Source organism: Spermophilus citellus (genome assembly GCF_964194105.1).
Source record: "Spermophilus citellus genome assembly, chromosome: 6".
Classification (NCBI taxonomy): domain Eukaryota; kingdom Metazoa; phylum Chordata; class Mammalia; order Rodentia; family Sciuridae; genus Spermophilus; species Spermophilus citellus.
The window spans coordinates 82,923,639-82,943,080 of NC_138187.1; the positions used below are offsets into that span (position 1 = coordinate 82,923,639).

The window sequence follows — 19,442 nt, forward strand, 5'->3', positions numbered from 1 at the left end:
AGATTGTTTTTGTGACTGATGTTAATTCTAAAAATAGAATTAATTAATCTTATGTTCAAAAAATGACTGGGCGTTTATTTAGACAGTCGTGCAAAATACATTGTATAGTTTACCAGTAAAAATGATGACTTGTTGTCCAGAATATTGTTTGGAATGAGAGCTGACAAGTCATGTTGTCTGGCCAGTGTTCTTCAGCTAGACAGTGGTTAAGCTGGGACTTGAACCTAGAACTAGGTAATCCTGCTTTGTTGTTTTTCTTTTTTCTTTTTCTTCTTTTTTTTTCCCCTGGTTTGGTTTGGTTTGGCTTTGTAGTACTGGGGATTGAACTAGGGCCTCGTACATACAGGTGCTCCACCAGCGAGCTATATCCTTGGCCCTTTTTCCTGGGTTTCTTTTCTCTCCAGCAATATGTGTGTCCTGGAATCATTGGGGTTTCTTCTTGCTTTATTTTCAAAGCTCTAGAGTGCTACCACAGAATTTTGTGTTCTGGATCATATTAGCAGAATGCTGAGTTTTTGTTACTGTATATGAATAGACCTTAGTCAGATTTTGTGAATTGTCCAAATACAAAATAACAAAAGGGAAAAAATCTTTTCCCCCAGGATCCATTCCAGGATCTCATGTTGCCTTCAGTTGTCATGAGATCTTAGTCTCTGTTGTCTAAAGCAGTTCCTTAGGCTTCGTGTTGTTATTACCTTGATGTTCTGAAGAACACAGGCTAATTATGTTGTTGAGCCTCTCAAGGTGTGTTTGTCTGATGCTTTTCAAGATTAGATTCAGGTTGTGAATGTGGCAGGAGTACAACAAGCAGTGCTGTCCTCTCAGTTTATCACCTCAGGAGATGCCTGATGTCTCTAGCTCCTAACTACTGAGGTGCACTTTGATCACTTGGAGAAGGTGCTATCTGCCAGGAGTCTTTACTTTAAAGTTAATATTTTGCCCTATTTTTAAGGAGGCATTTTCATATTATGTAAATATTGTTTCTCATCAAACTCTCACCTGCTGGTTTTAGCATCTTCTAATGATTCTTTCTTGAGGCAGTTATTACTATGGTGGTTGCCAAATGGTGGTTTTCCTGTTGTTCCTTCCAAGTCACTCTTCTACAGTAGTGTTAGTCTTCTGTTACAGGTAGCTCTTGTCTGGATGAGTCTTAGGTTGTTATTCTACGGATTATAACCCTTTATCAAGGTTTAAAGCTTAATTGTCCCATATTTGGCCACAGGGGGGGCCCTTTAATCTTGCTTCTACATCTTTTAATATGTTTCCAACATTCTTTTAGCACTTCCTTAATTTATGGCAGGAGATATTCCAGGCGCATCTTGTGCTTTCCAGCCCTGGCTTCCATGGAGCCCAAATTCTTTTTGGTGGAGATGATATTTAGAAATCAGAATTTGGGACTGTGTGTCACTGTTTCTAGGCCCTGTCGGTGGAATAGCTGGGACATACCTGTGTATGTGTTGTGTATGTATGTAGTATTACGGTTTAAATCTGGATTCTCCCCCAAAGGCTCATGTGTTGAATGCTTTGTCCCTTGCTGGTGGTATCATTGGGTGGAAACCTTGGGAGATGGAGTGTGTTTGGAAGAGGTGGGTCACTTGGGGCACACCTTTGAAGGGTATGCTTTGTCCCTGGACCCTTCTGTCTCACTGCTTCCTGGATGCCCTGAGGTGAGCACTTCTGATCCACTGAGTACTCTCCACCATGATGTTCTGCCTCACCAAAGTGACCATGGACTGGAACCTCTGAAACTATGAGCCAAAATAAATCTTTCTTCCTCTGCGGTTGATTTTCTCAGGTATTCCTTTATAGTGACAAACAACTGACTAACACATATGGATATGTACATTTCTGTATCCACCCAGATTTCTTTGAAACCTTTAGGTATCCTACTGATGGCTCCAAATCCACCTCACCCCTCAGGATTCATGATTTATTCTAGCATTCCATTTTTCCATATTTGTAACTCTTCCCCAACTGTGAGAAACTTGGTTCCCATTCTCCACAATGTATTTATATGCTCAATCCTACAGTATCCATAGGACTTTCAAAATCAAAATGTGAAAAACAAGCCCAGTGGCTAGCATTTAGTGTTTTGTTTATAGATCCTTTTGTTTTTAGCTTGAGGATAAATCAAAGCACTGTTTAAAAGTTATCTCTCCCAGCGGTGTGGTGGCACCTGTAATGTCTATAATCCCAGTGGTTCGGGAAGATGACGTAGGAGGATCACAAGCTCAAGACCTGTCTCAAACATAATGTTTTGAACGACCAACAATTTAAAAAAAAAAAAATTAAAAAATGAAAGGAGCTGAAGATATGGCTCAGTGGTTAGGCACGCTGGGTTCAGTCACTGGTATCAAAATAATAATAATAATAATTCCTCTCTCCTTTCTGGTGTGGTTATTATTTGAAAATTTGGATCATTTTAATTCCATGTTAGGTGTTCCTTCCCGTTGTTACTGATTTTGTTTGTTTTGTGTGAGGGTCTTGTTACTCTTGTTATTTTGAGTATATGAGACATTAACATTGCTCCAAAAGTCAGAACTTACAAAAAGCCAGCTCCCCCTTCTTTTTCTTTTATGCCATTGTCACTCCCCCATCTGCTGCACCCAGCTTGTGGGTGACTAGTCTCATTATTTTCTGATTCCTCCTTCCTGTGTTTCATTTTGCACAAGCGAACAAACACGTGTCTATCTTTTCTTTCTCTTTCTTACAACAAAGAATGCACGGGTCTCTGTGTTTGTTATGTAAGAGTATTTTTGTATTGTGAGAGGTATGTGTTTTGGGTTAATTTAGGGGCAGTTGCATTATCTGTCCCTATCTTTTGCCTATTTGATCTTTTATCCCCTCAGTTCTTAAGAGCTCTTTATAAGTTATTAGTTATTTTTCTGTGATGTTATATGTATTTTCTCTGAATATTTTCAGTTGGTTTTGACGGTATCCTCTTTTGATATTTTCTGTGATAGTAGAGTTTCAGTTCTATCTGCTGTTTTTAACAAATAAGATACAATGTGTACATTCCTATCCAAATATTTCTCTTAATCCATGGTGAAGAAACAGACTCTTCAAAGATAGAAATCCTTGCCAGGTGCAGTGGCACATGCCTGTGATCACAGGGGCTCAAGAGGCTGAGGAAGGAGGATTGCAAGTTCCAGACCAGGCTTGGCAACTTGAGCAAGACCCTGGGTCAAAATAAAAAGGGCTGGGCATATGGCTCAGTGGTAAAGTGCCCCTGGGTTCCATCCCCAGTACACCAAAAAAAGATAAGACATCCTTATTAAATATCAAGTATTTTGCCCTCTCCAATACCAACAGTATTTCCCAATTTTTCTGAGAATCTGATGCAAGGTGTGGCCCTTCCCCAGAAAGAAGCACATATACACACACAGCACAACGTGGCTGTGGCATCTGCTTCGACCAAAACAATCAGTGAAGCTCTACTTTCTTTGACTTACTCATTCTCCATTTTCTACCCACTTTCAGAAACGTGAGCATCTCTGATGCTGAGCAGTGCCCTTTTACATTAGCTTACCTCCTTGCCACACATGTGTTGTGCTGTTGTATGATTTTCCTATTTGTGGTTGTTTTCAGTTAGATTGCCACAGATCCCAACAGTTCTTAACCTAGTTAAGGGAACAGGACTCTGAGGAGGTCTTTGTGCTACAGGAGTTGAAATGTGAACAGAAATGTTGACCCTTCACTGTGTGTGAGGTAGAAGCTGCCCGCTAACGAGGAGCTCATGGCTGTTTGGGCAGATGTGAGTGGGGAGGGGACATGGCAGGCAGACTTCATGGCTTTATGCTGACTTGGGGCATGTTCCTTGATCTCTTTGACCTTCTGTTGTTCTGTCTGTTGGAAGCAGTATTACAAAAGGATAAAAAAAAAAATGGTATCTGAGGCCAGATGCTTGGATTCAGATTCTGATTCCAGCATGTCTTTGAATGTAACTCCTGTTCCCTTGGCATCTCAGTTCCTCAGACCTCACAGTGACTTCCTGTGCAGTGAATCTTAGAATGGTGTCTGGTACAGAGCGAGTGATCAGAATTTGTCAGTTTTTCTCATCATCAGCCACGTAATAGTATTTATGGGATGTTGTGAGCTTTAACCAAGATGATACAAGGTGCTAACAATATATGCTCCGTAAGTGTTAATCCATTAACAATAACATTAGAAGTAGAAGACCTTTTTAAAAAATCTTCCATTTTTTCAGTTTGTATTTCTGAGGGGCTTTATGTTAAGAAGACAGCATTAATGTAGCTACAGGAGTGTGCTTCGTTGTCAGTTATTTCTGCCCAGTTCAGCATATCCCAAGCTGCCCAAATCTTGCCATGCTCTCATTCTTTAAGCCAATTTGATGGATAGCTGAGCTTCCTTCAAAGTTTCTAAATTGTTTCCTATGTCTCATAGAGAGTCTTTAATTAAAACTCGGAGCCCGAGATAGGTCTATTGAAAGCAGTTACAAGCTTATTATCCGTTCAAATAAATGATCACCTGACCCTTTATGGTGTGGGCAGTTTATCCTGCACTTTCAGCTAAGCATTCTAGTCACAGACTTAACATTGTCAAAAAACATTCTCCAGGCTCAGGAAGTTAGTTATATGATCTAACTTTAAAAAGCAGAAGTGAGTAGACCCTGCCCAGGCTGCTGGTTCTGGATCCAGTGGACAAGGGGGATGAGGGATAGATTATAAACACAAATTGAGTTCTAACCAGATGCCAGGCAAAATTACTGAGGCTTAGGTGCAACATCACATTTACTTCTCAGCACCCCTGTGAGGGGTGCTTTTAATACCTACATTTTACAGAGAAAGGAACTGAAACACAGAAAGCTTAAATAGTATGCCATGGTCACATGGTTGGGGTAAGGCGCATAAATCAAACCCTGCTGGCAAACTGCAGAGAGTGCCCCACTGTACCATGCTGATGCCTGAGCAAAATGGGTTCTCAAGCACAGAGGTAGGGACTAAAGGTTGGGGACAGGATTATTTATCACCAGTGATCATTACATGAAGACCTCCATCTGACTTTCTCATTGAGAGTCAATGTAGACATTTCCTCTCCAGTAAAGCAAAATGAGCACCCCCTTCCCTCTTTGTATTTTTACCCAGTCTTTGTTTTCTGAAAATGTGGCCAAGCCTGCTTAGCATGCTTAACAGAGCAGTGGGAAGTACACTCAAGCGGCTGGCTAGTTATCTTTTGAGCATTAAAAAAGACTTTTGAAGCTCTTTTTCTCCAGAACCCCACTAACAAGGGGGATAAAACACTTGTTACACAATTATATTAGTTCTTGCAAGAGAAATATAGGAAGAGTAGAACCAAGGACAATCCTTCTGATAATGAAAGAATAGAATCTGAATGTCTGAAGCACAAGGCTTGAGACTGTTGCAGACAGAGCAAGAAACAACTGCATTCAGAAGTGGAATAACCAAAAATTATTAAAAGAGTACTGATGGGGAAATACACATCATGTGAATGATTTGATGAGATATCTCGCCCTAAAATGAAGGGTAATCTGTAGAGGTTCTTTAAAGCCAACAGTATATTGGGCCAGTGTGCTGAGTGCTGGAAGCCAGTATTTCACATAATGGAATCTGTTTCTTTTTCACGTCACAAAGGTTTACTTAGCCTGATAGCAGAACTGTCTCCTAATAGCTCAGTTTTTCCCAGGCAATGAGAAAGACTTTATTCTGTTGCAAAGAAAGGGGTAAGGGTAAGGTTGTTTTCTTAGTATTTAAGTAAACAGAGGGTGGGCTAGCTCAGTGATAAGAGTGGTTGCTTAGCATACATAAGGCTCAGGGTTCTATCCCTAGCACCACCAAAAAAAAAAAAGGTAAGAAAAAGAACATTTATTTTGTACTTGTTTTGTATCCTTTTGGGATTCCTGGTTCTACATAATCTAGCCTCACAACTTCTTATTTAAGAGAATCTTCATCTGACTCTTTGATCTAGGGTTTGGCCTTGTTTCTGGCTGCCAGCAGCTTATCTGAGAATCTTTGTTTCAGGTCTCTGTCCTAGGATGCCCTGACCCAGTGGTGCATGAGATTGCCTATCAATATGGAAAAAATGTGGGAATAGCTTTTCAGGTTGGTGTGTTTCTTATTTAAAAGAATGGCAGTACTCTCCCCCCAGTGTAAAATCCCTACAGAGTAGCAGTGATGTGGGCACTGTGGTGCTGTTTACATTGCCTTTTTCTTTTCTCTAGCTTATCGATGATGTATTGGATTTCACCTCCTGTTCTGATCAGATGGGCAAACCAACATCTGCTGATCTGAAACTTGGGTTGGCCACTGGCCCAGTCTTGTTTGCTTGTCAGCAGGTAAGTTTTACAAACTCCCTTTGATACACTGTTATGTAGCTTTACAGAGCCAATGTCTCTGGTCACATCTGATGGAAAGGCTGAGATAAGGAGTAGCTAAGGAGCCAGATAAGAGACCACAGATCTGAGTTTGATCCTGGTTTTAGAACTGAGATACTGGAGCCAGTCATTTTTACTTCTAAGCCTTATCTGTAAAATATAAAAGATTACACACTTCTTCCCCAGGTTGTTTCGAGGATTAACTGAGAGAATACTTACTATCTTGTAAATTGTTAGGTACCATAGGTATTTTATTTATTGTAGTATTAGGATTTATTTCATATATTGGGCACTGGCTAGGTGACTGGTTCCCACATCTTGATCTTAGGACTGGACTTTGGGTGTGCCTCAGGGCCCATTAAAAAGGGGCCTGTAAGCCTGAGAAATTCTTCAGTTCCAGAAGTTTAATGGGACTGTTCACTGTTATGAGGTATCAGAGCCTCAGCCTTTGCCTCAGAATGTCAAAAAGTCAATAGAATCCACTAGAATCACAGTTCCTTCTTTCTCCAGATTGAGGGATGTCAAGGAAGTAAGTAAAGCTGCCTTCATGTTCTCCTTAATATGGATGAAAGATGCTGCTGTGACTCGCAAGGCAAGACATTTCCACCAGGAACCATGTTTTGGTTCCTGGCGGCACTGCTTTCGGCTGTGCCAAGTGTTATCTGAAATAAGTGGGACACTGGCTGGTGCTTGGACCATTTTTTAAATAGATTTTCACTTAGAGGCATTGGGTATTTAGCAAAGCAATAAGATATTCATCACCATGTCATTAAATACTACCTTTTTGATTTAAAATTTATAAAGGTAAATCATGTCTTTTGTAGAACTCGTTGATTCCATTTTGATCTAGAGAAGAGCGATCATTTGCAGCTATTATCTAGTAGAGCTGCTGCCAGGGTGATTCAATCCCAAGGGAGGCTGATGTCCTGGGTGCTTGATCAGGTTGCCTTGGGCAACAGCAGTCAATCAAAGAATAAAGGCTGTGAACAGACATGTTGGAGCACTTGATAGAAACACCATTATTACCAGGCTTCATCCTCTTGAAAAAATTTGAGGCTGAAGTGAGAAGTGTGCTATAAACGGGTCCTTTCTCTCACTGAGACTAACCAGTTTCAAACTCAGGGAGATTATTAATATGTATGCCAAATTCTGCCAAAAATTTATAAAACTCCCTTTGACACATTAAAGCAGGAGTGAGGAACATTTCCTGTTTTGCCATAATCCCACACAAAAAATACTCATTAGCTGTGTAAATGTAAGGGTAAGCCTGAGGTTAGAAAAAATTAGTCACTGGCTACCAGGACTGTTAAAACTACATACAGTCTCCTCAGACAGTGGCTGGTAAACATGGGTGAAGAAGGACACAGCAGAAGTAGGCTGACACAGCTAGTTTGGCAAAGATTCAGTTGGGCCCTGAGATTATCAAGATAACTAAGAGCATGCCTTTCCTTAAAAAAAGCCTCCAATCTGCTACAACGTTGTGGTTGCTATATTTTTAGAAATCTCAACAATTACAAATACTTTTCATAAGCCCCATCATACTAACAGTTGAGTTCTACTTAAACCTTAAGATGACTGGTTCAAGAAGAGACTGGCCTTTTCTGATTGTTTCACTGTGAACATATTTCAAAAGAAATTAATTTTTGTCTACACAAGGAAATATGGCTAATTTTGCCTTTAGATATAATGGTGCAAAGTGGGGAGCAGTTTGAATGAACTCCTCCTACATATTCATCTGTCGATAATGTATGATAAAAAATAGTGGGTTTGGTGGGAGTTAGGGGCAAAGAAAAGGAACAAACAAAAGAGTTTTGAAGCCCCAAACCATGATTTTATGTGTGTCTCAGTGGGAAATCCCAGGGTCATGAGGCATCCACTCATTGTCACCAGACAGCACTTTCCTCATCTGCCCATAAGGCAGCTGGGAAAGAGAGTTAAAAAGGCACATTGTAGCCTTAGAAAAGGGAACACATGATGAAGCCAAGCAGGAAGTAACTCTGCATAAGACTCATTTCATAAATAGATTGGTTTTTGTCTGGTGATACAAGGGCCAGAAGTTACTCAAATTGTGTATTCATAGTTAGTTAAACATGTAATTGTTTTCAAATAAAACAGCAAAGTTAGGCTATACTAATGGATTACACTGTCAAAAAGGGATTTTTAGCAAGAAATTTGTCAGAAAAATTATGGGAGCCAGGCCCAGTAGCACATCCCGGTGGCACATCCCAGTGGTTTGGGAGGCTGAGTGAGGAGGATCGCAAGTTCAAAGCCAGCCTCAGTAAGACACTGTCTCAAAATTTAAAAGGGCTGGGGATGTGGCTCAGTGGTTAAGCACTTCTGGGTTCAATTCCCAGTACTCCCACCTTCATCCCCAAATTTATGGGGCTAATCATTTTGAAATTTTGGTTAAAACAAGTTTCAAACATAACATGAGGAATTACAGTATCTTCATTTAATGAAAATGCATTCTTTTTAGTTTATAAAGGACTCTTTCATACATTATATCTAATCCTCTTTGTGGTAGATATGATGATGTCTGTTCTACAAATAAGAAATTGACGCTCAAGCCTGGCCAAAATCAAACATCTGGTCAATGGCACAAAAGGCAATTGAACATGGCCAAGTTTTCTAGGACCAGCATTCATTTTACTACATCGTGAATTATTATTACCACTGATAATGTTGCCAGAAGTTATTACCTGATGAGCTTGTGTAATACCCAATAGGTCTCCCCACAGAGCAGATAACCAGTGTGCCTGGCATTGAAAATGCAGTGATAATGCTCTGAAGTCTACTTTTTCTTATTTGTGATTAACATGCCCATTTAGTAGAGTAGTTCTAAGGTGTTTGTAATCCTTCTCCATAGGTAGGTGAATTTTTGTTTGTAGATTAGTCTTTGACCTTAACCATTTACAAACATCTGCTGAGTCTCATTGGTATAGCACAAGCAATATTGGGCAACTGCCTTTTTAAGGCATGCTGGGTTATCTTGAAATTAGAATTTGCTGGATTCTGCAATTGTCAGAAATTCCCTGGGTTTGGGATTCTAATATTTTGGCATCTCTCTAAAGATGTTTTCTGATAATAGTTGATACAGGGGATTTAACAAGTTTAGGGGGTTGTAGCTCAGTGGTAGAGCCCTCATCTGGCACGTGCAAGACTCTGGTCTGTTTTCAGCACCACAAAAAAAAAAAGAAAAAAGAAAACTTTCAATATTACTGGACAACAAAAACCTTGTTAAATTTCTCAAGAATATATTGATTAGACCCTCATCTTCAGAAATAAAATGGAAGTATTTTCTTCAGTGAGACTACATTAGTTTGCAAGATCTTTTTGAAAACTTTCTTTTCTTCTGATGTCACCTAAATGTCAGCATGTAGCTGTACTTTCAGCTGGCATCACCATCCCCTGCACCAGCTGCACAGGCTTTTGCTGTTGTGGTGACTAGTTGGTGCCTTAGAGTTACCCAAGTTCTGTTTGGGTAAACACTCCAATTTACTGATCACCTTTTTAGGTTCATTTATGGGTGGATTTCACAGTTGGACTCATCCACAGGTTTTCCTACTCTTAAAAACAGCCTAAACAAACAAAAATTTTCTTATGTTTTCATTAAATCTGCAGACAGGCAGCTGTTCTTCCTGTTTCTCATTTCTTCTCCACACACACACTTTAAGGGGGATGGGGAGTAGTGCCTAAAAGAAGTTTGATATTTGCATGTTAAAACAAACAAGTCACATTCAATGCAAATATTTTTAGTATAAAAAAAGCATCAGAGAAACCACCAATCAGCACATTTTACCACTTGCTATGTTGCAGATAAAATTTATACACTGTAAACAAGGTAAAATTACTCGAAGCCCAGTGTCACAATCAACATTATAAAGATAAAGCATTCTAGCTGCCCAGTTTTGGGATGTGCTATTAAAGAATGTAAACAAATGCCTGCCTCATTTGGCTTTTTACAACTAATATTGAGGCTTTCCTGAATTGTTTCCAGTAAAGCTTAAATTATTTTATTTTTAAAAGACAAATAACTAAAGCAAATTGTTGGTTTTAAGAACTAGCCAGTTGTTGGCTCCTTAGTTTCTAGAAGCATGTTAGCAGCTTCTACACGTTTAGAACTTTGTTCTAATGCATACTTCACTGTAATGCATACTTCACTGTTAGAAAAAAAATCTTCCTCGTGTGTCATCATTTGATTTTTTCCTATGTGTGCCCTTTTTTCTTCCAGGATTACTAATATCAGGGTGATGGTTGCAGGACAATTTATTTCATCCTTCAGGTTCACTGCCAGGGAAAAACTGGCAACTGCTGTAAGCACTGACGTGTCTAAGACCAAACACATCTTACCTCTTATTCCATGGAATGACAGACTGTTAGAAATCAAGGATTTCAGATCACAAGATAGATGAGCAAGCCAAGATAGGAGATTAAGGAACTCATTCAGCTGTGGCACCTGGTGGCAGACCAGGACTAGTGTTTAGGAAGTGAAGTGATCTTTCTCCTGGTTTCCTTATTATTCCTGGAGGCAATTCTCCAAAATAACTGCTAAGTACTATAGAATACAGTTTATATCTTCAGAATCTTTTGTGCCTCCCTGCTTTTTTCCTCTAATTACCATCAGCTTTATTATGACCTTTTTCATAGTTCACTACAGTAACCTGATTAAGATCTAATTATTAAGGTTCTCAACCTGGGCTGCACATTAAACATGCCTAGGCCTAAGCTAAACCCTAAGCCAATAGACTGAATGAAAATCTTTGGGAGTGGGATTCAGGCAATGGTATTTTAACTTCCTCCAAAGATTCCAATATGCAGTCAGCACTGAGCACCACTGCTCAGAGCCACTCCACACACTGCTTAGGGCAGAGCTCGATACCCTCGGCTCAGAAACCTCAGCAGCTTTCATTTCCACTTAGTTGAGTACTAGAATGCCTAATTCCTACTCTCATCCTAGGCCAGTGCTTCTCAAAATGTCAGCATGGACCAGCAGCATTAGTTAGCATCATCTGGAAATTTGTCTGAAACGCATGTTCAGGCTCTACACTACTGAATTGGAAACTGAGGAAGAGCCACAACAGGCAGTACAGGTGATTCTGCTGCAGTCTGAAGTTTCAGAATCATCAGAGAAGTCAATGAGATTATTTTAGAGATGTTCTTTGTTGCTTCTACCTCTCACTCAGCAGTAGACTAATGACCAATGGCTGTTCTTCTCACGTGCACCTATATAGCTCCTGGGCATGGACATGGCCCCCTTGTTCAGCTTCTTTAATGCTACAACTTACTGCTCCCCTACATCACAGAATTTGATCACCTTTGTTTTTTATTATTTCCTGTTGTTACAAACGAGTGTTAGAACACTTGATTCTTCAAGAACAATAAATACATTTTCTTTCTTTATGGTTAGTTCCCAGAAATGAATGCAATGATAATGAGACGGTTCAGTTTGCCAGGAGATGTGGACAGAGCTCGACAGTATGTATTACAGGTAAGATTATTTTTACAAGAAAAAAGGCAGCAGCATATACAATGTGGCACAGCCCTGCACCAAACAAATCATGTAACACTAATGAAAAGTTACATTTCAGATACAAGACCAAGTTTGAGTTTTGATTTAATAGAAACTGGGAAGGAAACACTTGTTGTACATTATTTTCATCTTTCTTCTATAATACTACTCGAATATTTTAATTGGTCACAAGTTCAGCGTGCACATTAAGTTTTTACAAGTTACCCAAGTAATTCTACTGTGCAGTCATGGTTGAACCCTGATGGTTGAAAACTACTCTTCCCCACACCTGTCACACTGCTATGCTCCAAGGTATCCAGACTGGCCTCCAACCTAGTCCAAACCTTCATCCCTACAGCTAGACTACAGTAGTCCACTCACAAATGGCCCATGTTATCTAGTTGTTGGAGGGGTAACTAAAGAGATACTCATTAAAAAAATTTTTTAATCGGGCTGAGGCTGTGGCTCAGCGGTAGCACACTTGCCTAGCATGTGCGAGGCACTGGATTTGATTCTCAGCACCATGTAAAAAAAGGACTATCAACAACTAAAAAAAAAAATCTTTTTTTAAATTTTAAAAATAAATTTTAATCAACACAGGCAAACTTTAGACTTATGTTTTCTTTTAAAGTAAGAAACATTTAACTGTGTTCAGGGGCTAGAGGCTTGTTTCAAATATACTGCCATGTATCTTCGGCATTATTCTGTAGAGACCAGATCTTTTTGCGTATTTTCAATTTGGGTGACTGTCTTTTGAGAATGAGCTTTGCACATTCAATCATTTGGAGGCCACAGATCTAGTAAACAAGGTAGAGTAAGCATAACAATTACTAAAAAAAAGTGGTCTGAAGTTCAAATTACTACCTCTCAGATTCTTAAATGTTCAAAAGCAGAAAACCCTTCCAAAAAGGATATATTTCTCTTTAACTAATGCATAATAATGTTATGTTCTACAATTTGCAAAGAGGGTGGTTTGGCAGTTATTTAAAAACTCGGTATAAGAGGGAGCTATAGCTGATAAAGAAACCTGAGAGAGGTTCTGGCTTCAGAAATAATTATAGTCACCCCTCTATGTCCCTGGGACACTAGATACAAGACACCCTGGCCCCAACCTCAGATATGCAAAAGCCCCTTATTAAAAAAAAAAAAAGAAAAAAGAAAAAAGGCAGCTTTCACGTATAACTTATACATTCTTTCATATACTTACTTAAATCATCTCTAGATGTAAATGATATGGGTATAGTTTTTATACTACAGAGACTTGCTTATTAAAGCACCTTACTTTTGCTGAGGCTGGCTTTGAACTCACAATCCTCCTGCCTCAACCTCCCAAGCTGCTGGGGTTACATGTGTACCACCATGCCCCACTTGCTGTGCCTTTTTATACAGAAGCCTGCCTGCTTTTTCTTGCTGAAGCATTCCTAGCCAGAAATCCACTTAGACAAAACTCCACAGGAATGTTCTCTAAGCAAATTGCCCAAAGGCCTCAATTATAGTTCCCTCTACACTCAGAGAGCTTTTAGACCCATTCCTTCATTAAATATGAATAGACAGCTCAGAATTACTGAGGAGCTGATTGAATCTTGCTAAGCCAGAAAGACCAAGATGAATAGAAATAAAGACTCAGGAAAAATATAAATAGGATGACCCAAAAAGTACTTCATTTATAAAACAAAAAAAAGTAAAACATTTTAAAAATGAGTTAGAACAAGCTCTAAGAAATTTAAAATGATTTTGGAAAACTCCAAAGAAGGGGTGCAAAGTAATACTAAGGAAACTAACAGTTACAGGAAAAATAAGAAAGAAAATTAGTATGATTATCTAGCAAACATTTCAGAAAGAGAATCAAATAACAAAGAAGTGTTCTACAAAAGGAAAAGATATCAAAACTGGCTTAGTCAACAGAAAAAATAGTGGATGATGTAAGGCAATGGAACAAGGCCTTTCAAGTGATGAAGAAACATTTCACACCTACCTAGACTCAGTTAATTCATCTGTTAAATCTTAAGGCAAACTAAAGTCATCACACATAAGGATGCAAAAGTTGACTTCCCATTCACACTTTTCTGGGTAGGTCATTTGCATCTGGCAAGGCTTCTGTACAAAAAGGCACAGCAAACTGAAATGTGTCATATTTTGAGCAACTGGTAGAGAAAATCAGGCCTTTCAATCATGATGTTAGGAATACTTAAGTGGAAAAGGGATCGTTAACTAAGACGGAAATAAAATTAGTCATGACTTAATTTCACAGTAAATATTTTTGCATCATAGAAATAGTATTTTAATTGTGTCTGCTTTTAGAAAGCACCAACAGTAAAAAGACTACAGAATAGAATGTAAACCTCTGTCTGTAGTGCAGTGATATAGTTAGAGGAGAAGACAGGAACACTGGTATCCTCAAAGGTAACCAACAGAAGTAAACACAGCAATATAATGACCAAATTAAGAGACATTGTATGTGTGGGCCAAATGTCTGTCTTTGTTAACAGAAAGGCAACAAAATTGGTAACCAAGAAATGAGAATACTGACAGATTGATGTCTCACTCTGGAGGGTACCTGAATTCTCACTTGAATATATATTCCTTGCTTCATCCCAAAGGCATCTCTCGATATTGCCTCCATTCTCCTCATTTTTTAAAAAAATTATTTATTTCTTACTGGGGATTTAACCACTGAGCCACATCCCTAGCCATTTATTATATTTTCTTTAGAGACAAGGTCTCACCGGGTTGGCGAGATTTGCTAAATTGCTAAGGCTGGCTTTAAAGTTGCAATCCTCCTGCCTCAGCCCCCTAAAGCTACTGGGATTACAGGCTTTGTGCCACCATGCCCATCTCTCCTTAAATTTTTTTTTCATTTAAAATTCTGTGTGTAGGTATCATATAGGTAAGACGTTTAAAAAAACCTCTAATAATTAAGTAAAAAAATAGGAAGAAATAAATGGCTACTTGATGTTAATGGGCCAGACACTTTGCTAATAGACTAAAAATGTGCTCCAGTCTGAGAAAAAAATCTAAAAGAAGTAAGCAGGGGAAGCTAGAATTATGAGTTGGAAAGAAAACATATGAGAAATGTAATTTGGTTATTAACTATGACTGATCCTTGGTTCATTGGACCTCAAAAGTATGTTTTAATTCATCATAGCAGAAACCTAAGACCTGATCCAGTCAATGACATCTGTTCTCCTTTTGTTTTGTTCTGTATCTGTAGAGTGATGGTGTACAACAAACAACCTACCTCGCCCAGCGATACTGCCATGAAGCAGTAAGAGAGATCAGTAAACTTCGACCATCCCCAGAAAGAGATGCCCTCATTCAACTTTCAGAAATTGTACTTACAAGAGATAAATGACAACTCTTTCTGTTCTATCTGGCAGCTATTTTACCAGACTGTGCCTGAAGAATTTTGTGGAATACACTTTGTTTGCTTCATATGCAAATAACCAAAAATCATTTTAAAAAATAATTCTGATCTTACTGATGGGTATTTTTTTTTATTGGCAAAGTTTTCCAGAAATCTTTTTAAATGTAATTAATTTAACTGCCTGAATCTGTCATAGAGTCCTTTAAATTCTAACTGAGGTATCTTGATGATTATTTGTGGTATTGTTTACACTGTTAATATCCACATGTGAAGCCATTACACAAATAAATAATCAATGTTAAAATTCAAACGGTTTGTCCTGTTTCACCATAGGAGTAGAGGTCAGAAAATTGTGAAGTCAGGTCTGAAATCCACATTATTTATATTTTAACAGTATCCAAAATTTCATATAGGAGAATGGTTTATTATAAAAGACTGTACATAAAATTTAGACAACAGGTTATATACAAATTAAGAGAACATTCCACTTGAAAAAAGAAAAGTAGAAGGTAGCTAGTTGTCGTTGATGATACTTTGAAATTAACAAAGGCAAAATGCATATGAAACAGTCACATTGAATTGGTAGTAATAATGGTCTTTAATTTTCAGAAATAAAATGTTTTGCACTAGTCTCACCATTCACTATGCTGATTAAGTCTGTAACGCCCAGTACATAACTGTAATTTGAACTTCAAATAAATCCTCAATACATAGAAACCCACACTGAGTACTCTACTTTAATATTCTAAGCAATACAGAATTATACACAAGATAAGAAAACATCCCTCTAACTTTCCCTTAAATTAAGAGGAGACACACAAAGTGCATGTGTTGCATTTCAATACAAATCTGTTGGTTAAGTATATCTCTGTTCACTGATTAATACATGACCCATCTTCTTTCCCAATTATTTTAAAATCTTATGTTTCTTTCTAGTGCCAGGTAATGGATTAAATAGTGCCTATTCACAAATTAATTGCATACACTTTTACAATATGTAAAAGATATTTATAATTTCCTTTCATTGAACCAGTGTACTAGAATAGTCCACTGTAAAACTGAAGGACTAATATGGCAATCTTTAAGACTTTTACCTATAGAAGGATGTGCACACTTTGACACATTTTCTTAGATTCAAAAGTTACTTTAAAAAAGTAATTCAGTAGATTGACTTGTAAATAATTACCTCAGATTTTAAATCTGCAAACATCCGTCACATTACCATTGGGACAGACTGAGATAAGGCTAAAAATTTTTTTCCAAGTTAATATGTTGAGAAAATAGAACCATAATTCTACAATAAATTGGTTTTGTATTTTTTTTTAAAGCAAACCAGTGAAGGAAAGGACAAAAACCTTTGGTTCACTTATGTATTTATGAATGGAAAAAAATTTTAATGCAAATTCACTCATTAAAAAACTTAGGTACAAATTACAACATTACAGATAACCCCTTTTGTTTTGTTTCACATATAGACCTTAGAGACCCACCTAGAATGAGTATACTAGGTAGGTAAGTATTACACAAATTGGAAGCATCTTGGAATTTTTAAGTACATTTCAATACATAAATTTTATGCATGCTTTACACTTTTTAAAAATGAGAATCTAAACAAAAAGTATGACCAGCACCAGCATTTAAGTTTTCTGATTTTAATATTAGTTTGACATAGTATTATTAGTAACCATGCTGCACTGAAACATGTAATGGTACAATCTGAATCATCATTTGTTAAATATACCCCAATTCCCCAGAATATTTAAGCTGGTCATAAAATTAACAATGTGTAAGTAAGTACATAAGCATAATCAATTATAGACAGCCTCTTGTATAAACTGTTGTTTAGCAATACAAAAACTGCCTCAAAGATTTATGCTTACAGGTAGACATTCAAATATACCAATAAAACAGCATGTCCTGAAAATATGGGCACATTTTTAAAACATTAAGACAATTCTGTTAACCATAAGAGTCCCACAGTATGACTGAATAAGAACCTACTTTAAAAGAAAAAAAAAAAAAGGAAAAAGAAATAATTAATCAGCATAGTGCATGATTGATTCAACATAGTTCCCAGGGAAGAGACCAGTCACTCGATTGCAGACTCCTTCATACCAGCCATCATCATTCTTCTTTATAACATAAATGATTGCACCCTCCATAAATGACAGCTCATCATCCTTGTCTTTTGTATAATCATATATTGCAACAACTATGGAGAAAACAGATGCAATACTACATAAGTATACTGCACCCAATATTTAGCTTGAATTTTGATGCCAATTAAGTCTATAATGTAGCAAACAAACTATTTTTATGAAGATTTTAAATTGTGATATGTATCATTATAGATAGGTCAATGGTTAGTTACCCAAGTGCCTATATCAATGACTTCATCTTGAAGCCAAACTGACGATCTGATTAAAGAAGACAACAGGTTCTACCATCTCTATTACTCAGGAAGCTGAGCAGAAGGATCAAAAAAGTTCGAGGTCAGCCTCAGCAACTTGGTAAGACTGTCTCAAAAACTTAAAAAAAAAGAAAAAAAAAAAAGCTGGGTCCATGGTGCACGCCTGTAATCACAGCCACTCAGGAGGCTGAGGCAGGAAGATCACAAGTTCAACGCCAGGCTCAGCAGAAGCAGAGCGCTAAGCAACTCAAGGAGACCCTGTCTCTAAAAACTAAATTAAAAAAAAAAAAAAAGGGGCGGGCTGGGGATGTGGCTCAAGTGGTAGCGGCTCGCCTGGCATGCGTGCGGCCCGGGTTCGATCCTCAGCACCACATACCAACAAAGATGTTGTGTCCGCCGAGAACTAAAAAATAAATATTAAAAATTCTCTCTCTCTCCCCTCTCTCTCTCTCTCTCTCTCTCTCTCTCTCTCTCTCCTCTCTCACTCTCTCTTTAAAAAAAAAGGGGGGGGGGGATTGGAATGAGGTTCAGTGGTCGAGTGCCCCAGAGTTCAATCCCTGGTACACCACATAAATAAATAAACAAAGGAGTGGGAATGTAGATCAAGTGGTAAAGCACCTCTGCATTAAGGCCCAGTGCTGAAGCCCCGCTCCCCCCCCCAAAAAAAAGGAAGAAAAATCTCTGAATTTTAGGATTAAGTATTTTAATTCACCCATTCAAGTATCTATCAAGTGCATACACCACATGCAAAGATCCATTTTCAAAATAATTACTGGATAAAGCTGCAAAGCCACTCAGTAAACCAGGTAACAAGCCAAGTTTTCTAAATTTAAAAATACTACATTATTATTGTCATTTATTGTTATTGAGAGGTTAAATCTCATCCTAGGATCCACAGTAAGTTACGGGACTATACCTATACGTTTTTATTAATTGGAGCATTCTAATAATGCATTATACCTACACTTACCTTAAAGGTAAGAAGGACTATTTTATTTTTCTTTTTTTCTTGGTACCAGGGATTGAACCCTGTGCTTAACCAGTAAGTCACATCCCCAGCCCTTTTTTAAAATATTTTATTTTGAGACAGGGTCTCACTTAGTTGCTGAGGCTGGCTTTGAACTTGTGATCTACTGGCCTAAGCCTCCAGAGACACTGGGATTACAGGCATGCACTAGAAGGACTATTAAGGTGGCAAATGTAGTTTTTGAAAAAATAAATAAATAAATAAAACTTGTTTTTAAAAAATCTTACAATTTTGTGGTATCCGAAATTCAGTTTAAAACATTCTCTTCCACTCCCAACTATTCAAGTTCAAAAAAAATTTATTTTTGCAAACAGTGTTATACAAATGAATAGCAAACAAAAAAATATTAGTTTTCCATACTACTGGTTTATGAATTTAAATATTACCTTCAGTCTACCTTTATTCTAAAATTATACATAATCTTCTAACATGAATAATATCTGATATGTATTTTTTTCATTGACTTACCTCATTTTTATTTGCTGTCATTTTTTTTCTTAAAGTAAGCATTTTTAATAAAGATACTTAAAATACTCTGGAATTCATTTTCCCCTAAGAAAGACTGCATCTCCCTATAATTATTCTGAATTAGTAACTTTTATGGAAGAGATCTGAAGTACTGTTCCATAGCCATCATTTGCTATGTTAAAACAGGCATTTTTAACTTTGCAAAACATTGTATTAAGTAGACTCAATAAGTTCATTTCTCTCCTTTTAATTCTGTAACAGAATCACAGCATTGTGATTTTGAGTTTAATGGCATACAAGTTTCAAAAATAT

The 19,442-nt window shown here is 37.7% G+C and overlaps 2 protein-coding genes across 12 annotated transcripts in view; one reads left to right on the top strand and one right to left on the bottom strand.

The window, feature by feature from the left end:
- The window catches only part of PDSS1 (decaprenyl diphosphate synthase subunit 1), a 34,361-nt gene extending 18,862 nt beyond the window's left edge, over nt 1-15,499 (top strand). The window contains exons 8-11 of one of the 4 annotated variants that reach the window (XM_081298591.1): nt 6,000-6,080; nt 6,200-6,313; nt 11,760-11,840; nt 15,073-15,489. In XM_081298591.1, coding sequence (XP_081154717.1) covers nt 6,000-6,080; nt 6,200-6,313; nt 11,760-11,840; nt 15,073-15,213 — 417 coding nt within the window. In that variant the 3' untranslated portion in view covers nt 15,214-15,489. Of the gene's footprint in view, nt 1-5,999; nt 6,081-6,199; nt 6,314-11,759; nt 11,841-15,072 lie in introns of all 4 variants that reach the window. The other 3 variants (XM_081298590.1, XM_081298593.1, XM_081298592.1) reach the window with 3 other exon arrangements.
- A 675-nt stretch (nt 15,500-16,174) lies between these two features.
- ABI1 (abl interactor 1) overlaps nt 16,175-19,442 on the bottom strand; it is a 99,874-nt gene continuing 96,606 nt past the window's right edge. For all 8 annotated transcript variants that reach the window (XM_081298589.1, XM_081298585.1, XM_081298588.1 and 5 more), the window contains one exon: nt 16,175-17,437. In XM_081298589.1, the coding sequence (XP_081154715.1) occupies nt 17,262-17,437 (176 nt within the window). In that variant the 3' untranslated portion in view covers nt 16,175-17,261. The remainder of the gene's footprint in view (nt 17,438-19,442) is intronic.